This window comes from Podarcis gaigeae, assembly GCF_964106915.1.
Source record: "Podarcis gaigeae genome assembly, chromosome: 11".
In the NCBI taxonomy this organism is placed as follows: Eukaryota; Metazoa; Chordata; class Lepidosauria; order Squamata; family Lacertidae; genus Podarcis; species Podarcis gaigeae.
Window position 1 is genome coordinate 51,998,605 of NC_139687.1, and position 12,396 is coordinate 52,011,000.

The 12,396-nt window shown below is 44.0% G+C and overlaps 1 protein-coding gene across 4 annotated transcripts in view; it reads left to right on the top strand.

Annotated features, from left to right (window-relative positions):
• The window catches only part of CCDC68 (coiled-coil domain containing 68), a 31,551-nt gene that overhangs the window by 2,521 nt on the left and 16,634 nt on the right, over positions 1–12,396 (top strand). For all 4 annotated transcript variants that reach the window (XM_083702907.1, XM_083702908.1, XM_083702910.1 and 1 more), the window contains exons 2-5: positions 2,294–2,404; positions 6,297–6,439; positions 7,687–7,773; positions 10,891–11,028. In XM_083702907.1, the coding sequence (XP_083559033.1) occupies positions 2,386–2,404; positions 6,297–6,439; positions 7,687–7,773; positions 10,891–11,028 (387 nt within the window). In that variant the 5' untranslated portion in view covers positions 2,294–2,385. The remainder of the gene's footprint in view (positions 1–2,293; positions 2,405–6,296; positions 6,440–7,686; positions 7,774–10,890; positions 11,029–12,396) is intronic.

A 12,396-nucleotide genomic window follows, 5' to 3' on the forward strand; every position in this document is an offset into this window, starting at 1 on the left:
GAAGGGGAGAAGTTCAAAGGGATGTAGTCCGGTGGAGTGAGTTCTGTAGTTTATAATTATGCATTAGAAGAACTTCCTTATCGCTTTCCTGAATCTTCTAACATGCAGCTTCATTGGCTGTCCATGAGTTCTATGCTTATGAATTTGTCTATCTTAATAATCTTGGTATCATTTGCCCAGCAATCTGTAATACTCAGATGAAGAGTTGGTGGGGTTTTTGTTTGGGTTTTTTTGGTTAGACAAGTATGTGGGCATTATTCTGCTTGTTCACTTGGAATGTCATTGCTCTGCATAAACTGCAGCTTAGTTTCCACTGAGATGGTAAACTTGCACATTGCCAGCAGGTGACTAGATGCTCCTTTAACTCATAATGTAGTATAACACTGACAACTGGGAAACACTGGCCTGTGAGCACTACACTTGGAGAACAGCCTTTACCAAAGGTGTCCTGGGTTTTGAAGACACTCGAACTCAGGACGCAAGGGAGGAAACGTGCTAAGAGGAAGGCACACTTGGCAAACCCACACCGTGATCAACTCCGCCTGGAAACCAATGTCCCCACTGTGGAAGGACGTGTGGATCCAGAATTGGCCTCCACAGTCACTTACGGACTCATTCTTAAAACCGTGTTTATGGAATACAATTTTACTCAGCTATGAGTGATTGCCAGAGAAGACGACTCATACATCAATAACCTCAAGATGAGTTTATTGCAGTGCAGTCTATATGGTGCTGCCCTTAAGGCTGGTTCAAAAGCTGCAGGTATTACAGAATGCAGCAGCATGGCTGCATATTATGTGCATTTAACATTATTATTTCACTATATGCATGTGAAATGACAAGTGCATCTTTTTTTAAAAAAAGTTATCCTTTTTGTGCTCTTTTTGTTGTTGATGAAGATGCATTGTGGCCACCTATCAGCATGCCTTCCTGTCTCTTGCTATTGTTATCTTTCCATTTTTTCTTTTTTCCATTTGTTTTGTTGGTGAGGGATGATATAAAAATAGTGAAGATTCATTATAGCTGCAGTTGTTATTTACCTTGGAGTGAGCTTCTTTGATTGGTTGTTGGTCCAGCATTTTCCTTACAACTTTGATCAGTTCTTCCTGGCAAGTCAAGGTAACAGCCATTCCTCCATTCAGAGGTATATCAGTTCAGAAATGCTGCCTTGCCAAATAAAAGCTCAGTTAGGAATTGTGTCCTTTAAAGTTGTCTGTCCTCCTTCTAAAACCACAGATTCATTGGAAGGGACCCCAAGGGTCATCTAGTCCCAAGGCTCACCTGTGGCTCTTATCACATAGATACACTTTCTGTTCTGTTTTGTTGTTGAGCAAATATTCAGAATTCCTCCAAAATACTATCTTGTGTCAGCCGTGTGACTCATTGTTCCAGAGACACAAGACAGGTCTCATCCACTCTGATGACACCTTCTATGACTGTTGCCTTCTTGTTCGTTATTAAAGAGGACAAAAAATTGTTGATTAAGTGTGATAACTGGAGGGTGTGCCCAGGTGGCGACAGTAATATCCTGGAATGAGAAAACATACCTGGAGCTTGTAGGTGACAGTATTTGGGCTTGGACTAGTCTTTTAAATAGCAGCTGACTCGGGTTTTGGGATCTTTCCCCCCACCCTACCCTCTTCTGTCCTATAAAAGAAAATGGTTACTGGCGAAGCCAGTGCATCCATAGGATGAATGGACCATGTTTCAGCCTTTACCCTTGGGCTTGAGTCACTGCAATGGTTCTTGGATATTGCCATGTCACCACTCTCACAGGCAAAGCCTCATTCCGGGAAGAGAATCTGCAATGTGTAGAGCTGTTTCCTCTAATAGGAAGCTAGGGTAGCATAGTGGCTAAAAAACTATCTGCTCTATGAATGGGAAAGCCCAGGGTTTAAATCTTCTGCCACAAATTCACTCAGGCCAGTGTGGTGCAGTGATTTTGGTGCTGGAGAAGTTCTGGTGAGAGATCCAGGTGCAAATCTGCACTCAGCTGTGATGCTCCTAGGGCAACCATGGGTCAGTTGCTAGATCTCTCAGGCAAACCTATCTCAAAGAGATGTTGGGAGGTTAAAAATGGGAGTGATAATCCAGCAACTTCTGGGGAGTACACAGGCTGTATAGACCATCATGTGTTAGACAAATAGTTTAAGGTAGTTTTATCATGATCCCAAAGAGATGAGAGATCTGGTGCAGAGGTGGGCAATTGTGTGGCATTGAGGCCCAAGCTAGGAGGCCCTGTTGTCTAACTATCATCCTTTTCTCACATCTCTCTCTCTTTTTTACCTTTCAGTTCCTTCCATCTCTCAACATTTATTGGAACTCTTGCTCACAGGATAACTACAATCAAATAGCACTTCAGGAAATTGTAGCGTCTCTTTCAACATGACCTGTGCAAATACAAGTATGTAATGACACTAACTTTGGGGGGGATGAAAACTCGTTAGGCTTCAAGCAAAGTGGGAGGAATTTGGGTAGGGAGAAATGGCCTAATTTGAAGACACTTGAAAACCTACCTCATTAGAGGTCAAAAAATGTGGGTCCTCGTCCTATATAACTGGCCCAGCACTGGTACCTTTCTGTCACATGACCTTCCATATCACCAAAGTTGGTCTGCCCATTGGATCAGAGACTTCAGATTTTCACGCAGATAGTTATGCACACCTGCTTCTTGTCTGCCAGGTCACAATAGCTGGTCTGTCATGAAGCCAATACAGTGGTACCTTGGGTTACATACGCTTCAGGTTACAGACTCCGCTAACCCAGAAATATTACCTCGGGTTAAGAACTTTGCTTCAGGATGAGAACAGAAATCGTGCTCTGGCAGCATGGCAGCAGCAGGAGGCCCCATTAGCTAAAGTGGTGCTTCAGATTAAGACCAGTTCCAGGTTAAGAACAGACCTCCAGAACGAATTAAGTTCTTAACCCGAGGTACCACTGTATACAGTTACTTCTGCTGCTCTCAGCTGTTCTCCCTTTTCATGGTTCTTTATCCTCAAACTGGTCATGAGATGGACAACCCTTCAAACAGAGCACTGTCCCTTTAAAGCTGGAAATTTGGCTGTCCTACATCTGCTTTTCTCGCTCTCTCATACTGCCTGCCACCCACATCTGTTCACCCAATTACTACCCCTTGCTCTGCCTGGCCCAACCTGCTGCATGCCATAACTGCCATAGCACTGAGTGCCCAGCAAAGGATTCGGTGAGGAACTGAGATTTATGCGAAACCATCTTTTGCAAACACCTGCTGTGTTTTGCACACTCTTTCTGTTGCAGAGCCCTTAGCCCACATATTTTCCAGCTTTCCTCATCTTCCATCACAGCTCGCAAATTGCTTTACAAATTCTCAGGATGGCAAAATCCATGCCAGACCTTAGACCTTGTATTTGCACAATGGTCTAGTAAATATGCACATAACCCTGTGATGTGACCCTCTCTTCCTTCCTCGTCCTCTATTACATTCCATTTTAAATTTTAAAGCAGGCAAGCATGTCAGGGTTACAATGCTGATGGATTTGAGAGATAGACATGTAGGCATGAGATTTGTTCATCAAACACTGGATGTCACCATTGTACCACACAAACATCACTGATATCAAGAGTTAAGGGATGGGACAGCTCCCATTCGGTTCAAGCCAGTATTCTGCATGTGGAATAGAATTCTGCCTCTTTCTCTTCCTTCCAGCCAAGATAATATTGGTCCCCCCGTCCACTATGCATAGAAATCTGAACTTAATATTAATGCTCTTCTGTGAGCAGACTTGATTTCAAAGCTGCTACCACGGGTCAGATTGGATACAGAGTCTGCCATCTGCAGAAACTGGGGCTGCATCAGATGTTCGTTAATTTCAAATTCATTTTAAAATAGGGATAATCAATGCAATCAAACAAATTATCAGAAAAAACTAGGCTTACTTGAACATTAGGGCGCTAACATTAGGGTTAAACCACAGAGCCTAGGACTTGCCGATCAGAAGGTCAGCGGTTCAAATCCCCGCGGCGGGGTTAGCTCCCATTACTCAGTCCCTGCTCCTGCCAACCTAGCAGTTTGAAAGCCCGTCAAAGTGCAAGTAGATAAATAGGTACTGCTCTGGCAGGAAGGTAAACGGTGTTTCCGTGCACTGCTCTGGTTTGCCAGAAGCGGCTTAGTCATGCTGGCCACATGACCCGGAAGCTTTATGCTGGCTCCTTTGGCCAATAAAGTTAGATGAGCGCTACAACCCCAGAGTTGTCTGCGACTGGACCTAATGGTCAGGGGTCCCTTTACCTTTACTTGAACATTTGTGTGAGTTCAGTCTTCTCTGTAGCAACCTTCTCTGCCCTCACTTTCCTCCCATTCATTTGCCTTCACTGACATTCAAGGTGACCCATGTAACCTTGCTTGTGGGTGTACATGATATCATCACCTCTGATGTCCCATCATGACATTATCTGGCATCACCAGTTAAGCATCACCTGGCAGAGATGTTATATATAATACCAGTGGCCAGGGAATTTGTTTGTGTGTGCAAGTGTATATTGTTAGGGATCTGTAATCTTTTTTTTTTGTAAGGAGGCGAACTTGGGAGATGCTCCTGCTGTTAGATGGTGTTGTAAAAATGTATTGCATTCTTGTCCTGCAAAATATAAATGTTTGATGTTGTCCTTTAAAATGTGCATATCCACACTGTCAGGGTAAAGGATGTCTTTGTTTCTCGTTTCATATTCATGTTGCTTTCTAATGTGTTTTCTGGATGTACATAAAAAATGGAATGAACACAAAAGCCTGAAAAGAGATGATAGCCTTTTCAGAGAGCTGATGGCAATTCAAAAAAGTTTGCTGATCTTGATCTTTGCACACTGCACAGCCTTCACTTTTGCTTCTGGCAGACAGCTTTGCATGGTGTTGGTTTTCTTTGCATAGTTTCAAAGACCTCCAAAACCAGGAGGGCAGGGGGCGTAACAGCAGGCCACATGCGGGGCCAGATTTAGGACTCATGAGGTGCTAAGCTTCTGAAGGTAATGGGGCCCTTTAGATGTCCAGCTGTCCTTTGTCAACAACAAATCGTTGCTGTTTTTTGTGTTGAATATATGCTATATGGTAATTTATGGACCTAATGGGTATCTAAAGCCATTTGCACATAGCAAAATATGTATTTTATCAAAATACATCCAGTTATTTTTTCCTTTAATTTTTTTGGGGGGCCCCAAGAGAGTGGTGCCCTAAACGATAGCTTGTTTAGCTTATACGTAAATCCGGCACTGGCCACCATGGCAGCATAAAGCAATAGCACTTGGCTCCACTGGTTTCTGTGACTCAAGTCTAGTGTTATAAAAAGGAGTGAGTTCATGGCTGATTTGCGTGTAATCTAGGTTAGCTAGGTAACATAACTGAGCAGTTCTATAGCATAAACGGAAAACCTGCAAGATCGCAATGAACTTCCCACTCTAAGATCAATAAACTCCAGCCAGCCTGGCCAGGGAGGTTCAGATAATCTGCTGTTGTTTATTAAATTTGTGTACGGCCCTTTAGCTGTAGATCTCAGGGCAGTTCATATGATTAAAAAAAAAAATCTAATCTAGAGGATCTATAATCTAGAGCAGGGTTTCCCAAACTTGGGTCTGTTGTTGGACTTCCCATCATCCTGAGCTAGCAGGACCAGTGGTCAGGGATGATGGAAACTGTATTCCCAAAACAGCTGGAGAGCCTGATCTAGAGCAGTGTTTCTTAACCAGGCCCCCCCCCCCCCAGGATATTTCAAGGGTGGCTACAGGTGAAATTATATAATGTATATAGTTATAAAAAATATAAATAAAACATGTTCTATTTACAAACAATATAGCTACCTTTCTACTGGTAGGGTAGGGGGGCCCCAGGAAGGAAACAAGGTCAGAAGGGGGCCATGGTCAGAAAAAGGTTGAGAAACACTGATCTAGAGGATACCAGGCTGGGGAAGCCTGATGAAAACGCTCCAGCCTGAATCTTTGCATTTCTAACTTGGAATACAGTTAACCAGCCCAAGTTACTTTGGAAGATCCAGGAGTATTGTTGGACTATGTTGAGCCTAAACTATTAAACTTTTTTAAGTCAAAGCCCCCATGAAGTTTGGGAGTCAACATGGTTAATGTCTTATATTGGTGCATGATAAGCTCCCAGTGACCCACTGTCGTCATGATTCACTTTGAAGTACCCAGATTTCCAGGGTTACCTGTTGCAATGTCCATTTTTTCATCATGTCCCTATTAAGTCCACTGGTTTGAACCATTGCCATGTTTAATAAGTCTTTCTAATCAACGCTTGCGATCTTTGGATACAGGTCACCCAAAAGCCCGGATAATGACTACCACTCTAGTGGTGACACGCCGTGTTTTGAGAGAGGACAGGGGCACAGAGGGGAATTTTCTCCTGTATGGATCCACTGCATCTGAGGTGACTGAAGAAACTGAATATATCAAACAGGTATGATGTTTCACATGAGTGTATTAACGCTACCTTATGCAGAGCCACAGCGCTCTTCCATCTAGCCCTGGAGTAGCCAATGTGGTGCTCTCTCCAGATATTTTTGAGCTACCATGTCCATTATCCCTGACCTTTTACCAGACTGACAAGAGCTGATAAGCTAGCTCAAGGGCAGCCAACATGGTGCTTCTCAGATCTTGCTGGACTACAATGCCTGTCTGCGGACATAAAGAACTTAAGGACAACCTATTGAATCATCATGCCAGAGGCCTTTCTAGTCCAGCATTCTGTTCTCACAGTGGACAATGAGATGCCCATGAATATCTCACAAGCATGCCACAAATGCAGCAGAATTCTGGACCGCTTTGACTGGGCAAGACTGTCCATGATCTCTGAGAATGGATCTCTCTCATCCGTGTTTGAATTTCATTGTAGATGCTGGGCATTGAGCTCTACCACTGAGCTCTGCCATTTGGATATAGCTATAAATGAATTGACATTTTAAAACAAATGTCTTGAATTTTGCGTTTTCGCTCTGGCTCTGGTGTGGGTATCTCAGGCTTGGTGGCAGCTGAGGGGCTATCATGCCATTACCCTTAAAAAGCTCAACAGCTTTTTGTGTCCAGATTTTTACCTCTTGAAATATGGCAACCCTATCCAAAAAAGAAAACTGAAGCTTTTAAAAAAAATGATATTAAGGCTACTTTTTGATACGGTACATGAGGTTTGGTGAAACATTTGAACTGCATTTGTATTTGGTCTACGGTGGAATCCTATGCATGTCTAGGTACAGTAGAGGTAAGCCCCATTATGCCAAATAGGGTTTTACTGTGGGTTAAACCACAGAGCCTAGGACTTGCCAATCAGAAGGTCTGCGGTTCGAATCCCCGCAACGGGGTGAGCTCCCATTGCTCATTCCCTGCTCCTGCCAACCTAGCAGTTCGAAAGCACGTCAAAGTGCAAGTAGATAAATAGGTACCACTCCAGCGGGAAAGTAAATGGTGTTTCTGTGCGCTGCTCTGGTTCGCCAGAAGCAGCTTAGTCATGCTGGCCACATGATCCGGAAGCTGTATGCCGGCTCCCTCGGCCAATAAAGCGAGATGAGCGCTGAAACCCTAGAGTCGGCCACAACTGGACCAAATGGTCAGGGGTCCCTTTACCTTTATAAGCACGTAGAAAGGATTGCTGCCTTTGATTTCTAAGAACAGAACATCAAGGATGTGACTCCTTTTGCTTTCCTCCTGCAGATTAGATCGACGCTAGCAAAAGTTCAGCCTCTGCTGTGTAGAAATGACTCATGTCATGGGGTTGGAAACATCATGCTGGATTCAAAGGTTTGGAAGACGTTTTGTGCTTAAAATGTATAATAATACAAGGGCTACGTTGTGTTTGGTTACCTTGCAGTGTGCATGACAGTCTGTAGAGCAGTGGTGGTGAACCTCAGGCCTGGGGTCCAAATGTGTCCCTCCAGGCTTTTTTGTCTGGCCCTTGTGTTTATCCTCCCACTGCAGGCCACATTGATCACTGGCCATCCTTGAATGCTTCTGCTTGGCTGGAATGTGCTCTTGAATTCTGGTAATACCTCTTGAAGGACACACACAGAGAATCGTAGGATTGTAGGAATTGGAAGGGACTCCAAGGGTCATCCTGTTCAGCCCTCTCCATTACAGGGATTTCAACTAGATCATACATGATAGATGACCATCCAACCTCTGCTTACAAACCTTCACTAAGAGCCAGTGTGGTGTAGTGGTTAAGAGCGGTAGACTCATAATCTGGGGAACCGAGTTTGCATCTCCGCTCCTCCACATGCAGCTGCTGGGTGACCTTAGGCCAGTCACACTTCTCTGAAGTCTCTCAGCCCCACTCACCTCACAGAGTGTTTGTTGTGGGGTAGGAAGGGAAAAGAGAATGTTAGCCGCTTTGAGACTCCTTCGGGTAGTGATAAAGCAGGATATCAAATCCAAACTCTTCTTCTCCTTCTCCAAGGAAGAAGAGTCCACCACCTTTCAAAGGAGTCTGTTCCACTGACAAGCAGCTCCTTTATACACATGCCTCTTACAAGGGAGACACACCTGTTGCTCCACTAACTTTTGCCTCTAGCCCTGCCTGCCACTGGCATGTGGCCCTGGGAGGGTTGGCCCAGAGGGCTGAATCAGATCCTCACCCCTGTTGTAGGTGCTTGCTGAATGATGTCCACTCTTGGCTCCCACAAGAACTTGTGCAGATTTTGAGCAACGCGGCTGGTTCTGCCACACTGGGCACTGGGGGGCATCGCAACATAGTGAAATGAGCAGAATGGAAATTGACAGGCAGGGGTGCCAAATTTTGACCTTGCACAGGACACCTCTGAAATTTTAATGACCGAAGCCTGCCACTATGGGAAGGGCCATTGGCAGAGCATCTGACTTGCATGCAGAAGCTCCCAAGGTCCATCCCCAGCATCTTCTGTTAGTTCTAGGAGAGACTCCCTGCCTGAAACCCTGGAGAGTCACAGCCAACCAGTGTAGACAAGGCTGAGCTGGATGGACCGATGGTCCGACTCAGTATAAACACAACTTCCTGTGTTTTCAGGAATCTTCCCTGCAGGTTTCTGAAATGGCAGGACTCACCAATTTTCCTGAGAAGCTGATGCTAGAGGATCAGGCTGCTTGTTAACCAGGAGGTCGCGGGCCTCTCTGAGCACAAGGCAAGATGAATGTTCACCAAGAATGTTAGGGAATTGCGTGTGGCTTTTCGCTGTCTACTGCCGCTGATCTGCAAGCCTAGGCAGAATGGCTTTGCTGCCTGACGCAGAGTTCCAAGCGCTAATTAATCTTGCAGGCAGAGAATATCTTCCTGGGGGAATCAAAAGCTGTTATTTATCAGGTCTGTTGTGCTAATGCTTTCAAATATGAAACCCCAGGGAGCTGAGCAAATAGAACATGATTTTTTATTGTTATGGTGTGTGTTTGTGTGTGTGTGTGTAATATAAACACTCTTGGGTCTCACTTCAATGTGGAGATGAGGACAGGGCAAGAACCTTCGGCTTGCAGAAATGCCAATGATGCCTGTCTGCCAGAAGCTACTTGTCGAATTGCCTCCGTGTTAATATCACAGGAAGCTGATGTATACAAGGTCAGATGGCTTTTCCATCTGGTCCAGTATTGCTTACTCCGACTTGCAGCCACTCCCCCTCGGTCTCAAGCAGAAGACACTGCTATCCTTTCTTTTTAACTAGGGATGCCAACAAAAATAGAGTCTAGAACCTTCTGCCTGCAAAGCACATGCTCCTACTGAGTTGTGACCCTCTCTGTGTTAATTAGGGTGACTTGCGTGGCGAGTTCCTGCCCCCCCCCAGTGGAAATAAAGACACATGACACAATTATTAAGGTTAATGGGCTAAATAAGGCCACAACTTTATTGGTTACAGGTGATGAGCGGTATGCTGGTAGGCGGGAAAAGAGGGAGATCCCTGGCTGCGCCTGCGTTAAATAGGGCAGGCCACACCCCCAGAGCCAGCCGATTGGCTGGCCAGGGGGTGACGTGGCTGGGGATTCCCCCAATCGCGTGGGGGCCATGACGCCCACAATCCTACCTCCTCTGCAGGGCGGAAGTGGCTTTACAAACATTCTAACAACCCCCTTGGATTTTGGGGTTCTGATACATTTTGGTTCTGGACCTTTTGTGTTCTGGACATTTTGTGTCCAGAGTGACACGATGCATTGAGCATGAACACAACTTTGTTCTTTTTTTAAAAAAATATTTTTTATTGCTTTTTAACATACATATCATACATATCACAAACATACTTACACAGCCAAGAAAAAAGGAAAAAAGGAGCATGAACACAACTTTGTTCAAACCACAGAATGTGAGCAGTTTCCCTACAGTTTTTAGTTCCTTCCACCCCCTTTATAGGTTACTAGCTGCCTTGTACCTGACACAGTTCAGGAACTCTAAGAAAGCAGAAAAATCAGTGCGGCTTTGAAATCAGTGGTAAACAGCTGTGCAGTTTTGAAAGATGCAGCCTGCCATCTTTATTCAAAATGGTGCCCAGTTGTATCCAACGATAGACAGAAACTTGCTCGTTGATTTCAGGAACCATTATTTGGTCTTGATAGCTTACCAGGTGCCCAAATGCATAGTGGGCAAACAAACAACTTTCCAAAACACACATCTATAGTTAGTGGAGCACTCAGGCTTTATATGTTCCTTGGTTAAATCTCAGTTTGGAAAACAATCGCGAAGTGCTAGTGCAATCACATTAAGGTTCCCTTTGCTGTTGTTGTGCTTTAATAAACATATGAGCTTATGCACACCCATAACCAGTAGAAGCAAAGCAGATGCGAAGTGAAAACGACAGCATATGTTAATTCTGAATCCAATTAATCTGAAGCAGTATGAGTCTGCAGAATGATAATGAAATGAAATAATGAAATTTGACCATCATTAACACGATTTCATATTAGCCATATTCTGAAGGATCTGAATTGCGACCTGATCACGACGCCCTCTCCTCCAGCTACAAGGAGACAGTGGAAAAGACAAACAAAGCAGAACAGGAACTGTCACACGTGAATAAAGAAAACGAAATTTTAAAGATCAAGGTGTGTCCATGTAAAATAAGTACTTCTGTGTCCTTGCCTACAATCTCATTTATGTTTCGGATTAGTTCTGCAAAACATTTTTGGTTCCTTGTTGGTTTTGAAATTGAGAGGACTAGAATATACCGACAGCTGAAGTGTCAAACCTGTTTCTGGAGCACAGCACTTCAGACTGTGGCAGGGAGATTGCACGTTTGAATGCTTCGCGGTGTAAAATACATCTTGCATATGAAAAGCTAGACCGTGGGAAGAAACATTCAAGGCCAATGCTTCACTTGTTTGCTTAGAATCTGTATCCCACATTTCATCATGGATGATCTCAGGGTGTGTAAGGACAATTTAAAATACAATAGAGAGAAGGGGTGGATAAACAAAGCAGTCAAAATAGCTCATTTGCCAGAGTGTAGTTCATATAGATGTATAATAATACTGGGTCCCGCTTGAACTACTGCAATGTGCTCTATGTGGGGCTACCTTTGAAGGTGACTCAGAAACTATAAGTAATCCAGAATGTAGCAGTTAGTCTAGTGACTGGGAGCCGCCGATGGGACCATATAACACCAGTCCTAAAGGATCTACTCTGGCTCCCAGTACATTTCTGAGCACAATTCAAAGTGTTGGTGCTGACCTTTAAAGCCTTAAATGGCCTTGACCCTGTGTACCTGAAGAAGCTTCTCCACCCGCAACATAAACTGAGGTCCAGCTTCAAGGGCCTTTTGGTGGTTCCCTCACTGCGAGAAGTGAGGTTACAGGGAACCAGGCAGAGGGCCTTCTTGGTAGTGGCTCCCGCCCTGTAGAATGCCCTCCCATCAGATGTCAAGGAAATAAACACCTACCTGACTTTTAGAAGACATCGGAAGGAAGCCCTGTATCAGGAAGCTTTTAATGTTTGATGTTTTATTGTGCTTTTATATTGGTTGGATGCCAGCCAGAGTGGCTGGGGCAACCTAGGACTCATCTATACAGCTGCAAATATAATGTTTTAAGTGCATTATATAAATGTGACACCAGATGGTGATGGTGAGCTAATGGCAAATTCAATATATATTCTTTAAAAAAAGCATTTTCACAGTGTTTTTAAATATATGTGTAGATTCCACCAAAGTAAGATGTGCAGGGTACAAAAATTATTATTATTATTATTATTATTATTATTATTATTATTATTATTATTATTATTATTTTATTATTTTATTAATGTTAGAAAGAAATGAAAGAACAGATAGAGATCGTTGGCACTTTCTACATCTGGGGGATGGGGTGAGAAGGCGAGAGTGGTTTCTGCAGGGTCATAAATGCTCTGACTTCACTCAGTGATAGCATTGCCAAGAGGACAATATGGGGGAGTGGCACTTGCAGACCAAAACCGAG